This window comes from Ammospiza nelsoni, chromosome 11, assembly GCF_027579445.1.
Source record: "Ammospiza nelsoni isolate bAmmNel1 chromosome 11, bAmmNel1.pri, whole genome shotgun sequence".
Taxonomy (NCBI): Eukaryota; Metazoa; Chordata; class Aves; order Passeriformes; family Passerellidae; genus Ammospiza; species Ammospiza nelsoni.
Genome location: NC_080643.1, coordinates 7,517,795 through 7,541,680, shown reverse-complemented (window position 1 = coordinate 7,541,680; position 23,886 = coordinate 7,517,795). Strand labels below are relative to the sequence as shown.

Below are 23,886 nucleotides of genomic sequence, written 5' to 3'. Positions count from 1 at the left end.
ATCGCCCCTCAGGTTCAAAAAGACTCTGAAATTGCTTATTCTCCATTTATAGCATGGGTACACCTACTGCATTGTTTGGAGACAACAAAGCAAAAATTCGTGTTTACTGTTAAAGAAGATGAAAGGGAAATTTACCATACGTCTGAGGGATATGAGCGTCTAAATTGAGTTAAATTCTGGTACTTCACTTGCATGATCTTGCTCTTCCTGTGTTTCAGGTCCTTTCAGTTTTTTCAGCCTAGTATTATATTCATTATCAAGTTGCAATTACATTGGGACAAAGTCCCTGTCTGACTCTTTGTTTTGCAGTTTTACCCAGCACACTTTTAGGCACTGTAGAATACCAAGTTATGACATTCAAAATACATCTCTCTACCTGCCTAACTATAGTTAAAAATTCACTGATGAATAATAGACTAGGCAGGAAAAACATGCCATTATCTGCTCCTGTTCAACTTTATCTTTTCAAAAGAATGCAATATACTCTGTGTTATTACATCAAGCTCTGGTAGGAGAACTGGAAAACATCATGATTCACTCTTCCCCATGCCTTTCCTAAGCAGATTTTGAATATGTTATAAATGATAAGTTTCATGGATTTTTTAAAGAGAATATAATGAGAAATCAAACATTAGACTTTATTGCCCCAGTGTACATCTCACACTCCAGTAAACACACAGACTGCAGGACAGTTATTTTGAATTTTTAGTGCTGCAGTGAAGATTACATTATGTCTGTAGAAAATTTTTATCCCAGCCAAATGGATCACATCATCCAGTTCACTGGAAATCTATGCACATATTTAAAGCAAAAGTAAGTTACATGCAAGCTTTCAATTAAGAAAAATCATGTATGATTCATAATCTCAGCAGAGAATTTATTTTTGTGCAAAAGGTTTTAAATCCAGTTGTAAAAGTGTCTGAGAATAATATATTCTTACAATGAAAGCAGCAAAGACACTAATTAAGAATTAGTATATTCAGTGCTTAACGCCATCATTTAAAGCAAACATTTCAGAATTTTTGTTTCACCACTCTGCAAAGAGTTGCAATCTACCTGTGCTGCCTGGGTGTTGTGCTCTTCTGAAAATATTCTCAGTCTCCAAAGCAGTACATAATAATCCACATCACTGCTCCCTCTGCATTCTGCTGCCTAATTCATAAAAAAATTGGCTGGTCTATAAAACCTTTTATTTTTTAATGCTTTTTTACCATGCTTTAAATTACACTGTAGTCCTTGGATTGCTGGAAGGAAATGAGCAGAAGGATAATTCTGATGATCCTTTCCCTTGCACCAGAATTCCTGATTCTATTGAATATTCTGTACTCCACATCTGTGACAACACAATGAGCCTTTGTTCATTTTTTAATCTAAAGAGAAATCTGCTGTAGGAGGTTGCACAGGGTGATAGCAGCCCAATTTAAAAGTCTCAATTATTTATTTTTAAAATACTTGGCATCTGTCTATGGAAAATGTACTTGGTTGGTTCCCAGTCTCTTAGAATTGCTTTGAACTCACTCACATCTTCTGGGATCTATCAAATGCTCATTGTGGCTTTTCTCTCATAAGTGCTGAATGAGTTTGGCCATGACAGTCTGTATTGGATGTAAACTTTCTGTCTCTGTAGTGGGATAATGACAGCAAAGAGATGTCATGCACAGGAATGGTGATTTCTGTCTGGATGCCTGTCATGCTAAGCAGAGAAACAGAGCCTTTTATTTGTGGATGGGTGGCGAGGGGAGGCCATTCATTGGAAGCAGGCTCAGCTCTTGCAAGCCAGTGACTTTTCATAATGAGGGTTTAGTCATTCAGAGGCAATTGCACTTAATAAAATCAGAACTGGTCTCTGGTGGGCAGTATTTCTCAGTAATACACACGGTTTGGACAGCCTGTCCTTACAACATCGGCATGGTGGCAGCCCAGTTTGGCATCAAAATCTAAGCACAGACATTTTACCAGGTCTGGGTAACACCAGATTTCTGTAGAGCTGAAAGAACACAGTTGAAGAAAGGTGTTCCTGCACGGAGTAGGATGTCCTGAGGAGGAGGCAATTTCTTGCCCCAAGGACATGGTGGAGGGGAAGGAGCTTGGAGGCAAAGGCTCTCCAGGCTGGAGAATCACCCACATGTTGGATGTGCAGGGTGTATTCACTTGTCTAAGTGTTGTAGGCTGGGAATAGACAGAGCTGGAAACTGTAATGGCTGGCCAGTGGATCTTCCTGGACAGCAGAGACTAAAAACATGACTAAAAGCATGTTTTCTCAGGGTGACTGGTGATTATCTCCTAGGTTATGGCAGAGTGAGGGCTTTTTCTCCCTAATCCTCTGTTTTAAGGCACTTGTAACAGTCTGAAGATTTTGCCCTCAGTGATATTTTTTCAGGCTTAAATCTGTGCTGTACAGCAAATCTCTCTCAAGTTTGAAAACAATTCTTTTATAGCTTGAAGAGTGTCAAAGCATGAGGTTTTCCCATTAAAGGAAGCTCTTGCCCTCTCCTTGCCTTGGTAAAGCTGCAGTTGTATTAGTGTTAGCTTTTTAGGATGGAGAGTGTCTTCCTGCAGGAAAACTACCTTTGTTTCACTAGGGATGGTTTGTCTCAGTTTGGCTTTATCAAAATACTGAAAATTTCAACGTGCTTGGACACACATGGTTTTTATGATGCCTCTTTACAAGGTAAATGCAATTGCACTGCCGTGTTACACATCAGAGATTAAGGAAGGCCATGTAAGCCTTTCCCAGCCTTGTTAGTTGTTAATGGGGCTAGATGTGAAAGCCTTGTAAATCTCATCTCTTGTGCCATAGGGAGCAGGACACTCATGCCCTCCTGGCCCTGTGCCACGGGGAAGGCTCTGTGGAGCACAGTCAGCAGGGATGTGAGGAGCAGAGTTCTGACTACACACAGGTACTGTCACACTGCAAAGGGCATTTCAGGCTTTACTGTTGGATTCTCAGCCTTTAAATTTTGTAATTTTGTTGTGGAAACACATGCAAAAATGTGCAAAAATGCTGTTGTATGGGGCTGAAATCAGTCAGTGCCATAAATCAGGTTGGTTGTGTAAGCTTGGGTGATTCTCCATTCTGCATTGCACAAATAGCATATTATAATAGGATCCAAATTTTCTTTAGCTTAAAAGCCTCTTTGTTGCATTCTGTGCTGCTGCTTTTTACATCCCAGGCAGAGACAGTAGAAGTCATTTATATGCAAAGTGCCCCATATATTGTATACACTAATTATATAATAAGGAGTAATAATGAAAATTTTCTAGCATGTTTAGGCCACTTAAGTATGCAGTGAAATTAATTTTACAGTTAACTGTCTTATTCCCACTTTGTACATAAAGAACCTTATCCCACCCATACAAAATATTAAATTAACTATCTACTGATAAATGCATTCAATATTATGTATATTATGAATAAAAGAACAAAAATACATTGGATACATTTGCATTTTATTGTAAATTGGGGAAAACTGATGAGGCTGTATTATGGAAGAGAACAATATGTGATCACATAATTAGAAAATTGCCATAATGCTAATGCTCAGTAGTGTCCAGGTGTGATTTTATGAGCAGCCTGAACCATGAGGCTTTGAGGGTGTAACTTTACTGTCTTTTTACCGTTGTTTTTGCAGGGTATGTGTGTGTAAATTATATAATAGCAATTCCTCAGACATTGTATTCCTAAAATACTCCTTCTAGCTGTATGAACACATAAGGAAGCTACTGCAGGACAGATGACAATAATTTTTCATGCAGGACAGCTCCCCTTGACGTGATGGATGCAGTGAGAGCAGCTACACTCTCTGGAAAAACACCAGGGAGCAGTGGTAAAATGCTCCAATGTGTATGGTAATCAAGGCAGAGTGTGGTTCTTGATTAGGCTGTGAGATTAAACTGCTAAGACGAGGGATCTGAATGAAAAACTCTTTTACCAGAGCCCTTTGCACTGGTATGCAAGAGTGCATGGTAAAAATTAATTTCCTTATATGCCGTGAGCAAAATTGATCCAAAATTATTTTGGCATATGCTGAACTCACTCAGTGATGCTTTTCTTCATAAACTCCTGTGAGGAATATATTGTGAAATGTTTTATGTAAGGTATAGATAATTTTAGACTTTATCTTAAAGAGGAGCAAAATATAGTTTGTGAGTGTTTTGCCAGGTTTGGTCTGTGCTGGCTAAACTCAAGTTTAAGCAATTTTTCCTGGAGCAAACTGTTTCTAATTTCTACATCAATGAATGGCTGTACCTTGCTCTGCATTTGTTCAATGCACAAGTTGTCAGAATCTGGAGGCACTGCCACCTCTGTGAGGTACTGCCAGCATCTGTGTGTGTGCTGTGACTATGCTGGGAATAGGAAGGCCAAAGAAGGGGAAGAAAATTGCTTTCAAATGTTATGAATCTGGTGTAAGTGCCAATTTTTTCTCATTTCTTTGTGGGCTATTTAGAGTGTGGTCTTCCTTCTGCTGAAAAAAGTACCTCTACCTTTGAATGCTTTGACCTTCATGTTGGCCTTTTCCCTATGTGGTGATGTTTTTTCAACTCTATAATACTGGCAAAGCACCTATCCACGACTGATAGTATATACAGTCAGAAGCCTGGGGATCACTAAATGTGAGTAGGAATGTACCTGTGCAAGATAAAAGGGTATAATCTCTCTTGGCATACACAAAATATGGGGAAAATAGTGCATTTGTGAATATGGTAAGATGTGTCATGCAGCACTATTTTGGAAAAACCCAAACAAGAAAATAATGTCTGATAGAGATGGACTAACATCCATCTCTAGGGGCTTCTTTTGGAATGGAGGGGCTGAACAACTACTGGAGAAGCAGCAGTGTATTCAGAGAACTTGCAGAAGTGGGAGCTCAGCTACTGTGGGAAATGAAACAAGAACCATACTGGAAATTGAGAGCACGAGCACCCACAGGCCTGGGTAGGCTGCCCTTACTCATAACATGTGTGTAGTGGAGTGGGATTGTTTACCAGCAGAAGGCATAGAGGAAGCTGTTCTTCATCCTCTTGTATTTGTGTAACTCCAACACTTGCTTGTTTGGGGTAATCATTGTTCTCACGTGCTCTTACTTGGGGTTTGTGTAATTATTCATATTTATTATTCATTAAAAAATTACATCAATATATCTGTTTTTCCTCATGCTTTTTGTGGAGTACTAATGCTTTGGAAATAAAAGTCATTAAATTTAACTGAAGACAGGGAGAAGTGTGACCTTAACTGATAGACCTGAATATCAGAGGCTTATAAAAATGCATTGCTATGGAGACAGACTTTTATCTTACAAATTACTTTAGGAGTAAAGGAATAACTCTAAACATCGAAATCCTTTTCAAAATTCTCTATGGATTTTGAGATAAATATGTTTAGCACATTTAGCAGAGCAGGAGATGAGCCTTCAATGTGCAAAGAAATGAAGAGTTGCTGGCAGAAAGCACAAAGTTTAACATCTGAACAGAGTGGCCATACTGTTTACCTTTGGATTTGGTATTAAAATGCATTGCACCAACTCTGTTCCCTGCTTACTGTCCCAGCAGGGCAGTCATGCTATTAATCAAGATGCTGGTTAAACAATTGTTCAGCAGAATTCCTTTATCTCAGGTTCATAACACTGGGTTTACATACAATGTGAATGCATTACATCATGTGAAAGCTGTATGAATCAACACTAATGTGATTCTGTTGTTGGTTTTAATTTTTGCAGATGCAGATTTACTTCTACAATCCTGATGACTTTGACAGTTTTGGAACAGCAGTTCTAGAAAACAGGGTGGTAGGAGCCATGGCCGTGTTTTTTCAAGTAAGTTAAAACAAAGACTATATCCATAAACCAAAGTGTTCACTGAGTACTATCTAATTCATTGGATTATTTCAAGCTTAATGGATGCATCTGTTTTCTTGTTCCCACCTGTCTAAGTGAAAGATATTTCATATTGTCTATGTCTGATTTAAAATGTAAATAAGTATATTTAAAAACATAATGAAAAATTTTGCCTGGATTGTTCTGACTTTATAGCTACTCTACAGATGCAGACTGGAGAACACATTTATCATGGAACTTCCTTTACTGCTGAAGCACATTGCTGCAGTCCCTGGAATACTAACAAACCAACACCAACTGGTTTTGTTTAGGGAAAACTTAAAATTCAAATGTAGCTTGAGAGAAAATTAATCAATACGTTTCATCAATCTTATCTGTAGCAGCTTCTTCTAAATTGTCATAGTAGCAAGTTCTTGAACAGACCAGATTTCCAAATGAGTGAATTTATGCATCCACTTGTTTGAAGTGCATCCTGCGAGATGCAGACCTGGGGCTGCTGGGTGAGCTCATCTGTGGTTCCACACGCTCCAAATCTGCAGTGTGGGGCAGGGACCAGTGCTGGTGATGGCAGTGTCACCTGTGGCAGTGGCAGTCAGCAGTGTGAGCCCCTTGTCACCTCACATCAGAAACGGGGTCTCACCTTTCTGACTTGAGGGTGAATTGAAGAGAGGGACCTGGAGCCACTCCCCTCCACCAGGTTGTCACAGGCAGAGAAGTAGCTAATGAAGATTTGGAATGTCTTGGAGTCTTGCTTTTCAGAAGAGAGGAAAGATGGGAGGGAAGAGCAAGGAAAATGCTGATCCTTTGTGAGGTTTCACACTAGTTTTTACTGAGGAAGAAAGTGATCTTGCTGTTATCTTTGTGAAGCCAGATAAAAAGGAATATGCAAGTACTCATATGTAAATACCTCCTTTTTTCTTATGATGTTAGAGTGACAAGCCTGACTCTGCTGCTCAAATTAAGTAAGGTTGTCTTTTTGCGTGACACTGATTTTGATCAAATGCTTTGATAAGGAGGAAAGGACAGATCCTTGTATTGCATAAATTGCTGTAACTCTGCTGACATCAGGATAGTGGAAGGAGGCATGTTAAATTCATCACTGTTGGATTCTGAGCAGTTCTGTGGCATTTCATATTAGGGCAAAGTTGGTGGAGCTGTGATAATTTACAGTGGCATGGCATGATAATGATTCCCCAGACTTCTTAATCTCAGTGTGCTACAGGAAGCTTTGGGCAAGTTGAATTTGGCCATACAAGACAGAAGTTTGGAAGCAGAGCAGCCAAAGGCTGGTTCATACCACAGTGAAGCCTCGTGGGTTTGGTGTGTGTGCCGTGTCAGAAGGAGCGTGGGTTTGTGCCATGGTGTGCACCACGTGTTGTGGCATCATCTCTCTGGAATTTAACTGCTAAATTACCCTGATGGGCTTCACATCAGCCACATCACACTGCTCCATGTCACATCACTGTATTCCCCAAATCCTTTTTTTTTAACGGGATCTTAAAATTGTGGTGGGACTGTTTGGTATTCCCCACCTGCAAAGCCAAGTGCTGCACTTGCTGTAAGTCTCTCTTTGCACAATTCCAAGGGAGCCATTAAAATAACTTAAAATAGTGTGTTATGCTGTTAAAACCCCCATCTTTGATTGTCAGAGACCTCAGGCTTTTCAAGACCCCAACTGAGTGTTGTAGTCCCCTCAGGGAAGCAGAAATCTACACTACTCATCATTTCCAGCCCTGCTGGCTGCAGGACATGAGGCTGTAAAATCTGGATGATGGTGCAGCTGGGCTCCTCTGCTCTGGGAGCTGTGAAATCTGAGGCCATTACTGATGAACACCCTCTGATCTTTTCCAGAGAGCGGGGTCAAGGTAATTCTTTGGCAAAGTGGCCCAGGGACGACCTGTTTTGTGGCTGCAGGGAAATGATTTGGGGGTTTTGGCATATTTTCCTTTTATTTTGGGTTGAAATGAGAAATCAGTGCTGTATTGCTGAACTTGTGAGTGTTTCAGGTTTCCCTTCTGGCAGCTTTGCTCCAAGACAGAGAACAGTTGAGGAAGATTTGTAAAGCCCAGAGGCCCCAGTCTAGAAGGGCACGTGCTGAATTCTGACACCTGTAAATAAACCTTAGGGACACCAGTGTGACAGCTGCTCTTTTGGCCATCATGAGGATTTTCCAGAACTAGTCCCATACGGCTTGAATTGTTGTACGCAGGGTTATTAATGGATGATGATGATCCTTTTGCAGATCCCTACTGTGTTTGACCAAGGTGCTGTTTTAGCCCCTGCAGCTGCATATCATGTGCTGGGCTTGTTGATATATGACTTGGGAAAATCTTTTTCTTGAGAAATACTTGGTGTTCCCTGAGCCTTGCTCCCCAGGACTCCATGCAGATAAACTTGCCATGGCTAGTATTTCAGGCAGCTAATTTAAAGCTATCTTTTAAATTTGATTCCTAGTGACTTCTAAATGAAACGTCCATGGTCACATTTTGATTGGCAGCTTATATTGTTCAAGTACTGCAGCTTCCTATTTTCCAGAGCTTTGGCCCCATCTTGAACTCATTTACCTAGAACACAGCTTTTAAAAATTGTAGCAGAGAGGTCATACTGTTTTTTATAAATGCATTAGAAAACTGTATCATGCATGCTTTTCTATGTAAATATTTTAACATAAATTATTGGATACATTTGCCATTAAGACTTGGATTTTTGCTAATGTGGTAATGCTGTGTTGGGATGAATGTGCACAACACTGGCTGAGTTTATAGTCTGGCAGGTGTTTTTTGTTTGACTGATATTCATAAATGTTCCTTTGAAAATCAAGTTCTCCAGTGAATGAACATTATACTGAACTATATAATTATTGGTGAAACATTAAATAATTAAGTACCCTCTTTCTTCCTTTTTAAATAATTTAACTTGAACTATACAAGAATTTTCCTTATTGAATTCATTACTTCAGGGGCAATTTCCAGGTAAAGTACATTGGTTCTGAACTTGGATAATTGAAGCACTTGGAATTTTGCTGTAATTAAAGCTGTGCTTTTCTCATTACTTTCATTTTAAGCTCTGTTGATAAATGCTGTTTCTGTTTGTGTGCTGCTGGTTAGTTGATCTGACAAAAAAAAATTACAAAACTAAGAAACAATTCTTGCAAATGCAAGCTGCTGTAACTGCTCATCTCTGTATCTCATTGTGGATAGACACAGGGAGGGTCTCACACAAAATGGCACTGTGGGGACTCTATAGCAGGTATTGTCAATTTGCAAATGAGATGAGCTGGCCCGAAATCTCTAGCTGGATTTTCTTTGTTGTTAAAGAGAACTCAGATATAATTTTAGCAAAAATCAAAATCCCCTGGAGACAAAGGAGAGAATGCCATGACTTATGAGGCCTTGTCTTCTGACGGGCTTTTGAGGAGGACACATTATGGCCATTCCTTTCAGTGTTGCAGTGATTTGGTGTTTCTCAGAGGGAAGCTGGTACTGATGGGAGATGTTCAAATTGACAAATCCATCACCTCCTGCTGCCAGCACCCTCTTGGCTGTCAGGAAAGGCTCCTGGATTTGCAGGAAGGGTAGTGATGGACCCTGCAGAGGGGCCCTGCTTTGTGGCAATCCTAAATGAGCCTCTGGCTGCACGTTGGTTCCACCAGCTGCTGGAACACTTGTAGCAGCTCCCAGCCCAGCCAGGCACCTCAGGCTTGATTTAAATGATCCTAACTTGAATCGTTGATGCTCATGTTTCATTGCAGCCCATGTAAGATTCAGCTTGGAGTTAATGATGTTCTGGCTCTGGGCCTTGGTTAATTGTCAGGCTGAGCTAGCTTTGAAGCAAACCAGGGGTGGAAGGCAAGGCCCAGGTCTCTCATGGTTCCTGAGTCATCCGTTCATCATACGTGTTATACATATTTATAAGTCACATTTAAAATGAGTAGTTACTTGGATTAAATGCATTCAGACATATTGCACAGCTCTGTTTTAACCATCTAACAATATAAATCATTGCATACTTCACTACTTGCTTTATTAAAGCCAAACTTGAAAGTGTTCAAAACAAACATATTGCTTTTGCATTTGAAATATTCATCTTTTAGTCCTGCAGTAGATTCATTATGGCAGAGAATACTTCATTCCTTGATTACTGCTGTGAAAAGACACAATACTGATTCCCTAAGCACTCATCAAATATTCGATAGCTCAGAAATTCAGGAGGAGGTGATGGAATTCTTGTTCCTACTGGGAGGGCACATAAATCTATTTTATATTTGCAGAGAAAACCGTCAGTGATTAGTTACTGTGTCTCAGGTACTCAAACAAATCATCTCTAAAGAAATTAAGTAAAAATGAATTTTAAAATAACTTTTAGCAATGCTTTCATCATTAAAATTAGCTCCATAATGATGAGTGATGTTGATACCTCGATCACTCAAGAGCTTCAGCAGTGCAGAGCTAGATTTTTAAAGGTAATTAGGTACTTGGCAGCAAATGTGCAACTAGCAGTATTTTTTAAAGTACATGGAATAAGAATCAAGGGTTTACATGTCTTTAGTTGAGTTGACTTCCAATGCAGACATGTCTTTATAAGTTTGTCGAAAAAACTACTCTGTAGCCCTTTTAACTTTTGGAGCTACATGTGGATTATTTGCATATAAATGTCTTTATATTTACTAGCTACTCATGTGTCCAGGGATGTGTTCTTCAGTAAAATGCACGTTTGTGGCCTTGCTGTTTGTGAGGTTTTTTTGACAGTAGTTCTTGGTCTGCATCATCAATATGATCAATCACTCACTTTTCACAGGGGCCTAAATGAGCTGAACACAGAATAAATTGGTGGAACACCATCAAAGCTGTTGAATATTTGCCAAAAATATGGTTTTTAAATGTGTGTTTCTCAAACTACATAATTCAGCTTTTAACTTCACTTGGAAGCCTTTTGTTCCTTGTTCTTCCCTTTCATTAACTGTTTCATGTGTTTGCCACCTTAACAAAACAGATTCAGTGAATAAATGATTTAAATATGATGACTGTTGAGAAAACCGTATCCAGTAGGAGACAGGGTCCCTCCCATGTCCCCATCTCAGTTCCTGGAAATTCCCTGATTCTGCCTCTCTTTTATTCTAATGCTTTTTGAAAGTCTGAGCAAAATTAATTTGATTTAGACAATGAGAATGGAGAGAGGTGTGCACTTCTCTCTGAACATTATATCCACCCACATGAAGCATAATCAGTACTCCAGTGTTTAGGCAATATCTTAAAGGTGATTTGCAGGAGTGAAAATAACACATGGCATCATTAACATGCAGAGCATCATCTAGAGTCATTGAGAGACTTTTCATTTATTTTAATAGACTTCAGATAGATGTAAAGAACTTAAAATTGAATTACGGTATTAATTCTTTTAATGGTTACATTAGAACCCATGGGGTTTTATTAATAGTAGCTCATGAATACTAAAACTGTTGGTATTGATTAGCAGTGTTATTTAGTATCAGTACAGGTGTATTTTTATTATCTTCATACCATGAAGATAAGTACATCTCCTTATTCCATAGCTGTATACCAATAACTCTCCATGTAAGTGAAGACAAGCAAAACATTTTGAAATGTATTTTTCTTCATTAAGTCCAGTTTTGCATAATTTTGAAATGTTGCTGTTGTTTGAAAACAGTAGTTGTTACTGATAAAAGCAGTACTAGGGTCTTTAAATGGTTTTAAAATAGTATTGAGGTACAAAGTAGCTACCCTGACACAAAAAGACACAGCCAGAGCAGGTGGATGTGGCCACTGCGCCACCACTTTTCTGAGCACATTTTTCTGAGAAACACCTTGTACAATTCATGCCAGGGGATATAGTGACATAGGAAGCATCTCTGGAGCAGGAAAAGATTCTCCTCATTTTCCCCAAATAAGTGGAGACAAAATTGCCAAAAATTATTTTGCATAATGGAGAATTTAAATACAAAATTTTGAGATCTTCTTAAGGTCTGTTGGATTTGAGTAGAGTTCAGTATGTAAATGACACAGACCACCCTCCAGAGGTGTTTTTTAGCCAAAATGTGCAGGTTTGGGTGCCTAATAACAAGTGCTCATGCTGATCAAGTTCCTCTGAAACCATTTTGATTGGAGGAAGGTTTGGGTAGAAGACAAAAATTCATGGAAACTGTTTCTAAAAAAATCAATTCTACCCTTTCCATTAAAGAAAACATTTTTTTTTTTAAACTAAGCTCAAAATTATGATTTTTTATTTCAACTTATGTTGAAAGTTTCTTAGGGGAATATGAATATTTTTTGAATATTTTATGTAAAATAAGAAAGGAAAAGGAGAACAGATGGGGAGTAACTCTGAGAGTAAAATATATATATCTATATATCTCCATTTTGGTGCTTATTAAATTTCCAGTGCTTAACAATGAGACTTTCTTCTGTTCCATACCTCTGCCCAGATGAGTCATGTTTCAAATGACGTTTAATAGTAAAACTACTGTTTACAACGGATTTTTTTATTTTGTTTTTAAATTAAGCTTTCTTGTGGTAATGTTCTTCATCCTTTATTTTGGTACATAAATGAGAAGGCTGACTCTTGAGAGCACTAGTCAAACAATCCCTGATGAAGTCTTGAGTTTAGCAGAGAAGCTCCAAAAGATTTTTAGTTGTGGAGGGCGATGCAGTTGTGAGAAGGGCAGAGCTGCATCTCTTGCTCAAAAAGGAGGGCAGATAAGAGGTAAGGAAGGGGCAGATGCAGGTGAGCCCTGGGACCTTACTGTGAGCAATTTGGGGAGCACAGGGAGCTGGAAGGGGTCTGTGAGCTCCGTAGTGTTCATCACTCAGTGCTGCTGGACTCAATAAACTCACTTTATAAGTGAGCTGAATTGTACTGAATTGCAGTGGCCTTTTCACCTGTGGGGGTTTTTGTACCAGATAATGCTTCAGTTCTCCAAACTTCCAGTGCATTGACAGCAGCACTGAGACACACCTCTGCTGCTGGGTTACTGTGCAGAGCCTGGGCTTCCCTGGTGTCACATCCCCTGCAAACAGGAGCAGTTTCTGTCTCTGTGCAGGGTGCCGTGGGCTCGGGCTCTCGCTCACATGGCTGCACACTCGTCATGGCTTGTCGTGAGAAGGAGCTCATGTGGCTGAATGTGTGAGTGTGAAGAGCAGAGGTGTTCACACAGCAGCCTGAACATCCTGAGCAAGCCTGCTTGGAGGAATGAGGCACAAATGTGTGAGCGAGAGGGGGGCTGGGTTTGGAGGCACAGACTGACAGGGCGGCTGAAACAGATCGTTCTTGGAAGCAAACACATCGTTCCACTTCTGCTTGCCTGTGTTCTGCCAAGAGGCATTTGCAGTCTCTAGATCATGATGGCTGCAACCTGCTGTGTTGAAACTTTCTATCCACAGGCTGACTGTGCAGTGTAGAAGGGTAATTTACCTTATGTGCACTTATCTTCTTCAGAGCCCAAGCAATCGTCTTCCTTTCCCTTCTTCTCCACACTCCGTGAACTTGTTCATGGTATTTTCCACCAAGGCAAAAAGTCTGATGACCTCCAAAATGCAATGCTTTCAATTAAAGCATTTTTGTTAGATTGAGTTTTAAAGGATATGGGCAGTACTGAAAGCGATGCCATGCAGTTCTTTTTACAGTTCAGAGCAAAATACCAGAATGCACAGAGAGTCTTTGGCTTTTATTTTGTTTTTAATATCAGACATACCTACAGAAATGAATTTCCAAAGCATCTAAAAAATCTAATTGAATGTAAAAATTAGAATTAGATCCTTTTTTCCCCACAAATGCACTGTCAGTGCTTTCTGAACTGCAAAGTCTGAGACCACAACTGACTACTTTTGCTGTCTCTGGCTTGGATGCAGCAGCAAGGAGGGGGGATAACAGTGGGGATGGGTTACCAAGTGACTTCTGCTTTTTGTGATAAATCACAGTCCTTTGGTCCAATTTATTTAATGGAAAAATCACAATTATTGATGTTAGGAAGGAACTGCAAACTTTCTTGTTGTTGAGAGGACTTGGATTCCAAAGTTCTGCAATGCTGCAAATACAAAAAATGCTCTTCACATTTTATGGGGTCTGTCCTCAAGGTCTTGAGCTATCAGTCATAACCATTAATGAGACCGGGTTGTATATGTTGCATGGGAATAGATCTCTGTGCTCTTCTGGTTTAATGTTCATTTGAATGTTTGGATCACTGTCTTTCAGTTTATAGCATTGTAAATGTTTTTAACCTGCAGTTTTTTTGCTTTCTGAATGTTTCTTAATTGATTAATGTATTGAAATTAATCCCAAGCAGGATGCCATTATTAACTTGCTTCATTAAATTACATACCAACCTGTTAGCATTAATTCTCATAACTGTCCCCTTACATTTTAGTGGTTTTATTTTAATTACTTGCCTTAAGAACTTGATCAGCATGCATTTGTGTATTCTTTTCTTCCCTTTCCTTTCTCTCACCCTTGATGTTCAGAATTGGAATCAGTTTAGGAATATTTATAGTGTCTAATATCAGCTTCTTAAACACAGTAATTTACTTCTCTGTAATTTAAAAATATCCAGGTTAAAAAAATAACAAAAAACAAAACCAAATTATTTTGTAGCCATGCCATAAAATTTTTTAAATTTATTGAAAATGTCTTGTGGAGTTTTCATTACTAGATTCCTGAAAATGACACTTACATGTGTAATATGTAAAAATTACAGTTATCAGCCTATAATCTCACCCCTTCTGTGGTTCAGGAAGATTGAGACTGAGGAAGTTTACTGATTATAATCATTAGACTAAAAAACAAGTCAGTTCCCTATCTACAGTAGTAGTTTGTGCATCTTGGTCTCTGTTGTGCATTGTTGATGCATCTCTTGGTCACCTTGTCAAACATCACAAAGCAAACCTAGAGCTGGGGCAGCGTGGAGGGACCCCCAGCCTGGCTGCACACTCCATCACTGCTTTAGGTAGGAACAGCAGCCCCTTTTTGTGTCTCAGAGCACTGAAAAGCCTTCAAATGTGGCTTGTTTGTGACTTTGTGATACCAACAATTGCTTCATCCCTGTCCTTCTTACATGCCCCAAATCCAGTGCATTTTTACTTGGCCTTTTATTTAAGAAAGAAGCTGTAAATAAAGAATCTATTTTTTTGCTAAGTTTTCGGAGAGTTTTGCTAAAATTGATGTTAGTTACAGATTCACAGGAGATGTGAAGATATACATTCTTGTCTTTTCCTCTCCTCTCTCCCAAACAGAACCGTTGCCTCTGGGAAGTCCCTTTTTTCTCCCAGTTTTTAGACATCCAGCCTGGATTTCAGGAAGAGAGTTTTTTATGCCTGTCTGCCCACCTCATTTTAAAATTTAATTATTTTTTTTTTTAACAGGCTCTGTATTCATCTACCTCTCTAACCCATTTGTCTCTCAGAGGATTATAATACCAAATGTACTACGTGTGGTTTACATTTGTGAGATGTGGATGGAGAAATCTAACATTTCAGCCAAGAAACTCCAGTTCTGCAGTCATAGTTTCCCAGTTCTGCAGGATTTTGAACAGGATTTGTGTAACCCTTAAAAAACTTACGCCTGTTTTTTGCCCTCAGTGTCTTCCATGAAACTGCAAAGTCTTCCTATATCTCTGGTTACCAGTTAGTGTTATGGCACTCTTTAAGCAAAGGTGAGCACAGGATCTATTCATAAATGATCGTCTAGTTTCACTTTGTGCCATAAAAGAGAGATTGGTTGTAAAGTCTGAATATATAAAATAGATGGGTAAAATTGGGGCTTCCTTTCCCTTTAGATCTTCTGGCTCAGATGAAAAAGCTATTAAATACAAGCTGTTCTGCTTGAAGAATTATTACTGTAGTTCTCAGCTATAACAGCACCACGTTTCCCCTTGTATTGGCAAGAATAAACAATACAAGCTTCAGACAGAATTTCCTGGGTAGCATACCAAATGTTCTGGAAAACCTTCTCGGACAGCAGCTGATACATTTTTAATACAAATAAAACATAATTCTTTAGTCTCGTTCCAGTTTTATCCCTAAGGTGGAAAAAGTATACAGACTATGCATAATTGATGTATTTGTTTGAAGTGTTTAGCTGGATACTCCATTCACAAAGTTTCTTTTTGTTAATAGGTTGCTGTGAGATGTAAGAATCACTTAGGGCTCTCTTTGTACAAATAAATGGAACGTGTCATGTTTGGTACAGGCACTGAGGTGGTTGCACAGTCATCCTGACTGTGTCTTTGTGCTGCCCACACCGTTCAGCCTTACTCAAATCACAGAGCAGGTCTGGCTGAAATGTCAGTATTTTCCCAGATCAGAAGTGATGGGAAAGCATGAAAGCATGCAGGGAGAGAAGAGGATGGTTGGGACTTTTCAGGGTCACATGGATTGGTGTCAGGTTGGCGTGTCCATGTAAGCACCACCCCGGCTGTCACCAATGATTGTGTGGTTTCTTGTGCAATTCTTAAATGTTACACATGATGCAGAGCCAGCATGCAGGAAAATATCCCTCAGTAATTTGATTATCATCTGTCCTAAATTACTATAAATCCAGTGTTAAAGGTTACTGCCAGAGGGTTGAGTTGTTGCTGGGTTTTGTCATCTGTAGTTTCTGTGCTGCAGGATGACTGTGGGAGAGATGATTATTGAGGGCATTCTGAGCCCATGGTTTTCATTCCAGAGGCCAGAAAAAATGCAATGAAAGTAAATCATAATCTAGTCTGTTCCCTTCTTGATGTCTTTGTACAGATGCAGACGTTTGTATGTATAACTGATGGTTTAGCTAATAATGCTGATGGCAGATAACCCCCAAAATAATTCTGCATGGCAGCTTGCCCAGAGCAATCCTGGTACCTGATGTTTTACCTCCTATGAATCTAAATCAGAAATCTTCAGGTATATAGGGTGGAGTTGAGGGTGTGTAAACCTGGGAACTCTTTTACAGCATAACTTTATAGTAGCTTTCAGAGGTATCTTCTACATCTGGGATTCACTGAAAAGCACACTAATTTGACTAAGGTAATGAGTTCCAAATGAGCTCAGTGGTCCTGCTTTGAGTAATTTAAAGCTCCCTTTGTTTGAAGTTCAGGTGTGCTGGTATCAGTTTCCAGAACAAAACCAGCACATAAGCTGGGATGTGCTCTTATGCTCTGCTGGAGATAGGTGAGAGTCAAGAATGCTAATCACCATCTTATTCTATGCAGAAAAGTGAAATGTGTTAAATAAATTGCTTAAATCTGTTCGGCACCTCTGAACAGTGAGTTTTGGTGGAGCAGGATTTTTCCTAAGAGCTTATGGTGTTTGCAACTGCTTCACAGCTCTGAGGAGCCAAGGAAAAGCTGTCTGGCTGACACCATCAGAACAGTATTTAGCTGCTGATTGTAACTGCACCCTTTCTGTGCATCAAAAATGCATGGAAATGTGGTCATTATCAAGTCTAAAGAGACTCTCTGCAAGAGGGTATTGGTTTTGCAACATTTCTGCTGTATCAAATGAAGCCTAACTGGAGATTTGGCAAAGTGTTCTTTATGAGTAAAGTAAAATGATGTACCACATTAGAAAGGAGCGTGGTTATTAGAAAGCTCAGTCTTGCTCCTGATGAAATGGTTTTTTTTCACCGTAAAATTCATCTTTACTTGCTGCTAGAATATTGCTAAAAGAGATTAACTTTGGATCTCAGTGTATTTTATAGTGTGTCTCATGTTATTTTAAGGCTGTAAATATATTAGCTGATCTGTAAGCTTCACTTAAGTTACTGCTTTCTGGGTTTTGGAAGAAATAGGATCATGGTTATGCAGGAACCATGAAGATTGAATTAAATCACCCCTTTTGATATTTATTTTCCCTTGGGAACATGATATCAGATCAATATTTAAAAACAGCTTTATGGGTAAGTGTTGATTAGAAAGCAAAGCTCCATAACCTTAACAGCTAAGCTAACAATTTTTTGGTGCATTTTATCTTTGGTTTGTACGGTCTTATCCATATGCCTGTGTAAAAAGTAAGAAAAGAATTTTATTATTTTCTTACTCCTTCCTCCCTCCTGCCTACCTTGCTACCTGGCAAACCTACTTTATCATATCTAGATCCTATAAAAATATCTAACATAATTTGAAATGCTCTTGTGTGAAACATGATTAGACTGCATCAATCACTTTTCAAAGATTTTTTTTCCTCATCATTTTGTATTCTAAACTGCTAAAATCACACATTTTTATATCCTCCTGCATTTCATGGGAGGCATGAACAGACAGATAGTTCCCCATCTCGGGTGAACCAGTCTTATTAAGTACTCTCCCAAAGTGCATACCAGTCAAATTAAGCTTTAGGTTAACATTTTGGAATGCTTTCCTCTTGCCAACTCATTACTAGTGATATGGCAAAGCAAACTGTTGCCTTCTGCTATTCCAGATATCTACAGAGATTTATTACATTTCAGATAATAAGCTTACCTTCCTAATAGCACACAGCCCACCCCACCTTATGGCTTGACTTGCCTCTGCTCATAACTTCAGCAGAGAATTAAAGGCCAGAAGTAAAGCTGGCTTTTAAACCTGTCTGGGTAGAGCTGTCTGGGGGTCCCTGTGTTGTGGATGGGAACATCCATCACTTTGGAGTCTGAACTCACTCATTATCCAGACCAGCTCTGCCCTGCTCTCAGGCTGGTACCGGTCCCTCTCTGAGGACAGATGGTGGTGGCAGAGGAGGGTGATGCCCGGGCGGGTGGCACCACCTCAGTGTGCTGCAGGGCCATATGGGCACTCAGCTTTTAGAGAAACTTGGTCTGTGCATGCAGTACAGCTGGCTGCTACCACACCTGTCTAATGGAGTTGTTGAAAGACTGCCTTAATTCATGCTGAGCTGTGGAGATTATCTCTGTCAGCTGTTCTTGTGTCAGAAGCAATTTTTTAAAATGCTGTATTTGTGTCCTAAGTTCCTAGTCTGTGTCTGCCTTTTAGAAAGTGCCCTCTTCCTTCCTTCATCACTGCTTGCATTGCAGCTGAGACATACAACTGAGACATATAGTGTCTTTAACCCTAAAAAGGACATTTTTTAAATGCCTTTGTTATCATGCCATATCTATTTGCTGCCCTCTTTAAAATCTGAGTGTAAAGAGAGCAGCAAGTGCAGGTGCATCCTACCAGTGTGCTGGGGGTACAAACCAGACTCCAGGGAACATGGGATGCTCCAGCATGAAGCTGTTGGGCCGTGGTGCTGCTCTGGAAAGCCTCTCATCCTCACAGCAGGCAGCAGTGCAGTGCTCCTGGTGAGCTTGTTCCAGCTGGGCTGCAATTCTGACTGTGCTGGGTCTCAGGCACTTTGGGCATGACTGGCTGGGCAGCCTGGCAGTGAAGATGTCCCTCAGTGCCAGCCTTCTGTGGATTGCCTTCACAGAGCTTGGCTCTTTAGCTCCCTCCATAACAATCAGGCTTTTGGCAGGGAAAAACCTGATGCAGGTTGTGGTGTCAGTTGCAGGAGGCTGTATGAGGGTGGTGACATCAAGAGACCGTGCAGCCTGGTGGATCTTAAGAAGAGAGATAAGAAACTTTACTAGAGGTGGACACCAGAACTGAGGCTGTGGCAATGCATGAGCCAGGAGCGTGGATGGTCCAGCTGTTCTGCCACAGCACTGGGGATCAGATCATAACCACTGCTCGTGAGCTGTGGACACCCAGGAGTTACAGTGCTGGGTGGGAGAAGAAAGAAAAAATAATAAGGAAATGTAAGGAAACACCTCAAATTAATAGCCAGGTTTTCTCATGAGCAAATTCAGAGAGAGGACATGAGATGGAAGAAGGTTCCTGAGAGCATTCCTATGTACATTCACCTGCAGGAAGCATCTTCACTCTTCTGGGTCAGGCTAGACTTGTTCAAAGAGCACCTTTTGTTCTAACCCTGTTTTAAGTTTTGTTTTAAATCCTGTTCAGTTGTATTTTACTTCTTTTCTCATAACTTTCCCTGAGATTTTTTAGATTTTGGCAATTTTGAAGTTATACCCTGTATAGGAGGAGGGCTTCCTGACCAGAGACAGAGCTTGAAAATGCCCTCCATAGATAGGTCACACTCCACAGGAGCTCAGGAAAGCTGTAAGAAGCCCATGGAGCAGAGGCATGAAGGCTAGAGAATCCTGAGGAGTTCTGTGGCTTTAAGATTATCACCTGCTCGCAGTGATTGAATAGCATTCACTTTGCCGCTGCTGAAATGTAGAACATCTTGAAACAAGCACACATGTCATGTTAGTTTTTGTATTTCTTTGTATTTCAAGAGGAAGAAACTGCTGCCACAAACTGAATGTTTGCCAGGCTTTTAATGCACTTGTGTTCTAAGTGCTGTTTTTCTGCACAAAACTTGCCCATTTGTTCTAAACATGAGCCATGATACTTGTTGAAATGTTTTTTTAAGGAACTGAGTGAGTTGTTGGGTCATGCTAACCAAGAGGAAAATAAACATCTTGACATATAAGCCTCACTGTTTCTGTCTGGCGTTACACCAGGTGAAACAGTGGGGTTGAGCTGTTCTTCTGTTGCTGCAGGAACCTGAGCAGTTTAGAAGCAGCTGAGAAAAAAAAAAAAATGCAGGCCACATCCTGCCACTCTTAATTCATTGGCTTGAAGAGGATTGAGATGGACTGCCTCATTTCTCTGCCCTGCTTCTGGAGTTCTGCTGCTGTGACTGCCCAGGGACAGCTCTGTGGCTGGCTCTTGGTGCACCCACACTTCAATCCCACTGATTCTGGAGCCCTGGCAGCCCTGCAGCTGATACCCTTGGCACCCTGTCTGCTGGCACCCAGGATCCCCTGGGCAAGCCCACTCACCATCCTCAGCAGCCAAAGCTACTTCTGTCTCCTGCCTCCATAAAGAACATCTCAGGGGGTGAAAGAGCAGGGGAACTTCCTTGGAGAGGCAGGAGGTGGAGAGGAAAAGGTGGGAGAGTTGTGGAAGGATGCTCAAGGGGGATGCGGAGAGGAGGATGCTGGATGCTGTAACATTTGGGTGGAAAGAGACAGTGAGGAGGATGTGGCAGGTGTGTGATGGAAGAGGGAGGCTACTCAGACATAAAAGTGGAGTCAGAAGTGAGGAAACTTTGAGGATTAGTAGGTGCTTTCTGCCTTAGGTACTATGAGCACCAAATTGTGCAAGTTCATAGCATTTTGCAAAGCTGCACATACCTGCAAGAACTATATGACACTGAAAATTTACAGAAATATAAGTAAAGATGGAAGAGCTTGCTTGAAAGAAAATTAAAAATTCAAGACTGTATTGTCGTTGTCCTTTTGTGCTGGAAGGTATTGATGAACAGCACTGGTTTAACATTGTACCACAAAGATGCCTGAGAGCCCACCCAGCCCATGGCTGCTGCATTAGAAATGGGGAATTTGGTGTAGCAAAAATTGCTGCTGCAGTTTTGGGAGGCCAATTTACACCAACCTCCTTAGAAATAGGTAAAAGGAGCAGCAAACAAACTGTGCTGGAATTTGATTTTTCAAAGCATAACATTAAGGAGAAAAAAAAAAAAATCTGCCCGACAATAATTTTCACTAGATTTCTAATTTAATTGTGAACTGAGGTGTGGTTGTCATTAGGGAAGTGACTGTGTAACTTAATTGACATTTCTGCATCCTCTGTGTTTGTGACTCATTGATGCTGGCTTGAGTCATCTGTAATGGCCTGGCTGGAGGGAGCCCAGGGCTGTGCTGGGAGAGACAAAGAAAGGACTTTTCTTGTAGAATGAATAAAAGATGCTGGGAAGCTGAGACGATTCCTTTTCCTTATTTTAAAGGAGAGATTGATGTGACCTCTCTCACCAAAATCCTTTGTGTTGGCTGGAAAAGAGGAAAAGGCTGGAAATCTGTGCTGCATCCTAGGCCAGCTTAGCTGGAGCAATTCAATTAAACCCCTGCAAAATGCTGGAGTTCCAGATGTCCATCTGAGCTGTTCCTTTTCAGCCTTTGCATTTTGCCCAGGAAATTTTCCTGTTTAGCCAACAGACTTCATTGCTTTATTTTCATTTAAAAAAAAAAAAAGAGGTGGAGATACTTTTTTCTCACTTGTACAATTTTGTACCAAATTCAAGCTAGGAGCAGAAGAAAATGAGAGCTAACTTCCATTTGTGGTTTCACAGTTTTGAGTTTAGCCTCTCCAAATGTGTGAAGCTGTACATCAAGGAGTGGGTGTTGTAAGATGATCTGGCTGTAGTGCTTGTTATATTTTTTCATTACACCATTTCATTTTCCTTCCTACTTAGGTCAAAATGGTTATTTTTACCTAAAAACTGTAAATTGAGCAAATTGAGAAAACTCTTTTAAGAGACCAAAGTCTTTTTTTTTTTTTGGCCCCCCCCTTTTTTTTTTTTTTTTTTTTTAACTCAGAGGATGAGAACAGTTTATACCTGATGGCAGTTTTTATAAAATAGCCTCCATCCTGATAAAATGTTACCCCCTGGTGTGTCATTTTTCCAGCTGAACTGCTGGTAGGATTGAGAGATCTTGCACACTGCTGCTTAAATAAATAGACTACATGCTCTATGAAGAAATCATATTATTTTCTCAAAGGAGAACAAGTAGGCTCAGTGCACTGAAATTGCTTTAAATAAACTTGCAGCTACTGTAGCCATTTTTTGCGCAGCTGCAGATAGCAAAGTCTATCAATCAAGCTTCCCCAGCTTTGAGAAGCTGCCACTGATGCTGCCTCTCCTCTGTGTTTCAATTACATTTTTGTCTTTTACAGAACTTTGTATCTGAGCTATTCTATTGCTCTAATCAGATTGTGCTTTTGGGCTGAGCATATCTTTTGTTTTTCCTTAGATATATGTGTATTAAGATCATTCAGTAATTTGTTAATTGAATGTGCTATTCACTTGCAGTAAATTAGCTGAATTTGTGCAAGAATGCTTTGGGGAAATTAATTAATTTAGCAATGGAATAAGTCAAAGTTTGGGCAAAAGAGTGCCTTACAAAAAGAAAGGAAAATACATTGTCTGTTGTTTCTTGCCATGCTGCAGGTTGCAAATCTTGTGATAGTGAATGGAAGAAATGCTGTGGAGAGGGAGCTGCAGAGTTTTCCTCAGCCTGGTGCTCCAATCAGCCACTGCCAGCAGGTTACAATGCACGATCAATGCTCCTCTCTGCTAACAAAGGAACTCAGTGTGCACAAACACAGAGCACTCTGAACTGAGTTATTAAGCAAACTTAACTCTTCCTCCGAGTTTCATGGTCTTGCTTTCTTTTGATACAGTCTCTTGTGTCAGGAAGTTGCACCAACGCACAGATTCTGTTCAATGTTCTTCTGTAGTAGCCAGTGCTTTGCTCTTTTTGTGACACTGGTATTTCAGCCAACCTGTGGTGTAAAAGTGACTATTTATGCTCCTTGTGTTTTCAAGCATCCCTGCTGGACATAATGAAAGGGGAAGTTGCTGATCTATAACCTGCTTTGTCCCATCCTAGGCCCAGAATGTCTGCAGCTCAGGGGCAGAGGCAGCAGGGACAAAGTGATGCAGGGGCTGAGTTAAAGGCTGTGAGGAGCAGTGGTTGCAAACAGCTTCATTGCACTCAACCAAAGATGAGGGACAGCCAGAACACCTGACCCCAAAGTCAGTTCAATAGCTCTTAAAACCATTGTGGACTTCAAAAAAGTAAAGGCAAAAGTGCAGCTTCCTCTTTGGCACTGCTAGTTAATACACCCTGCTAGTAGCTATCTTCCAATGCTGTAGTGAAATATGAAGTTCATACATCACTAGCAAGCTTTCAGTCAGAATGATGTATTATTCAAAGTGGAATTAGCTAGAAGGATCAATGCACACCCATTACTCTATTTAAAATAATCATTGGAAGACTCATTAACTTTTTTTTTCTCTTCCCTTGAAACAACATAGTGATTGAGACATTTAGGAGCACCCCCTCCTCCAGCATATGCACCTCTATGACTTCAGAATATTTTCATTCATAGCAGGATTATTAACACCTGAAGGCCAAAACCCAAATTTAACTCAACAGAGTTTGCCTTCAAATCCCTAAACTTGAAACCAGTTGCCATAGGCAAAGACAAAATCAGCTCTAATGC

General features: G+C 40.2%; 1 protein-coding gene across 1 annotated transcript in view; it reads left to right on the top strand.

Annotated features, from left to right (window-relative positions):
* PTPRG (protein tyrosine phosphatase receptor type G) overlaps positions 1 to 23,886 on the top strand; it is a 388,816-nt gene that overhangs the window by 250,930 nt on the left and 114,000 nt on the right. Inside the window, exon 5 of the mRNA XM_059479803.1 lies at positions 5,718 to 5,813. Within this exon, the coding sequence (XP_059335786.1) occupies positions 5,718 to 5,813 (96 nt within the window). The remainder of the gene's footprint in view (positions 1 to 5,717; positions 5,814 to 23,886) is intronic.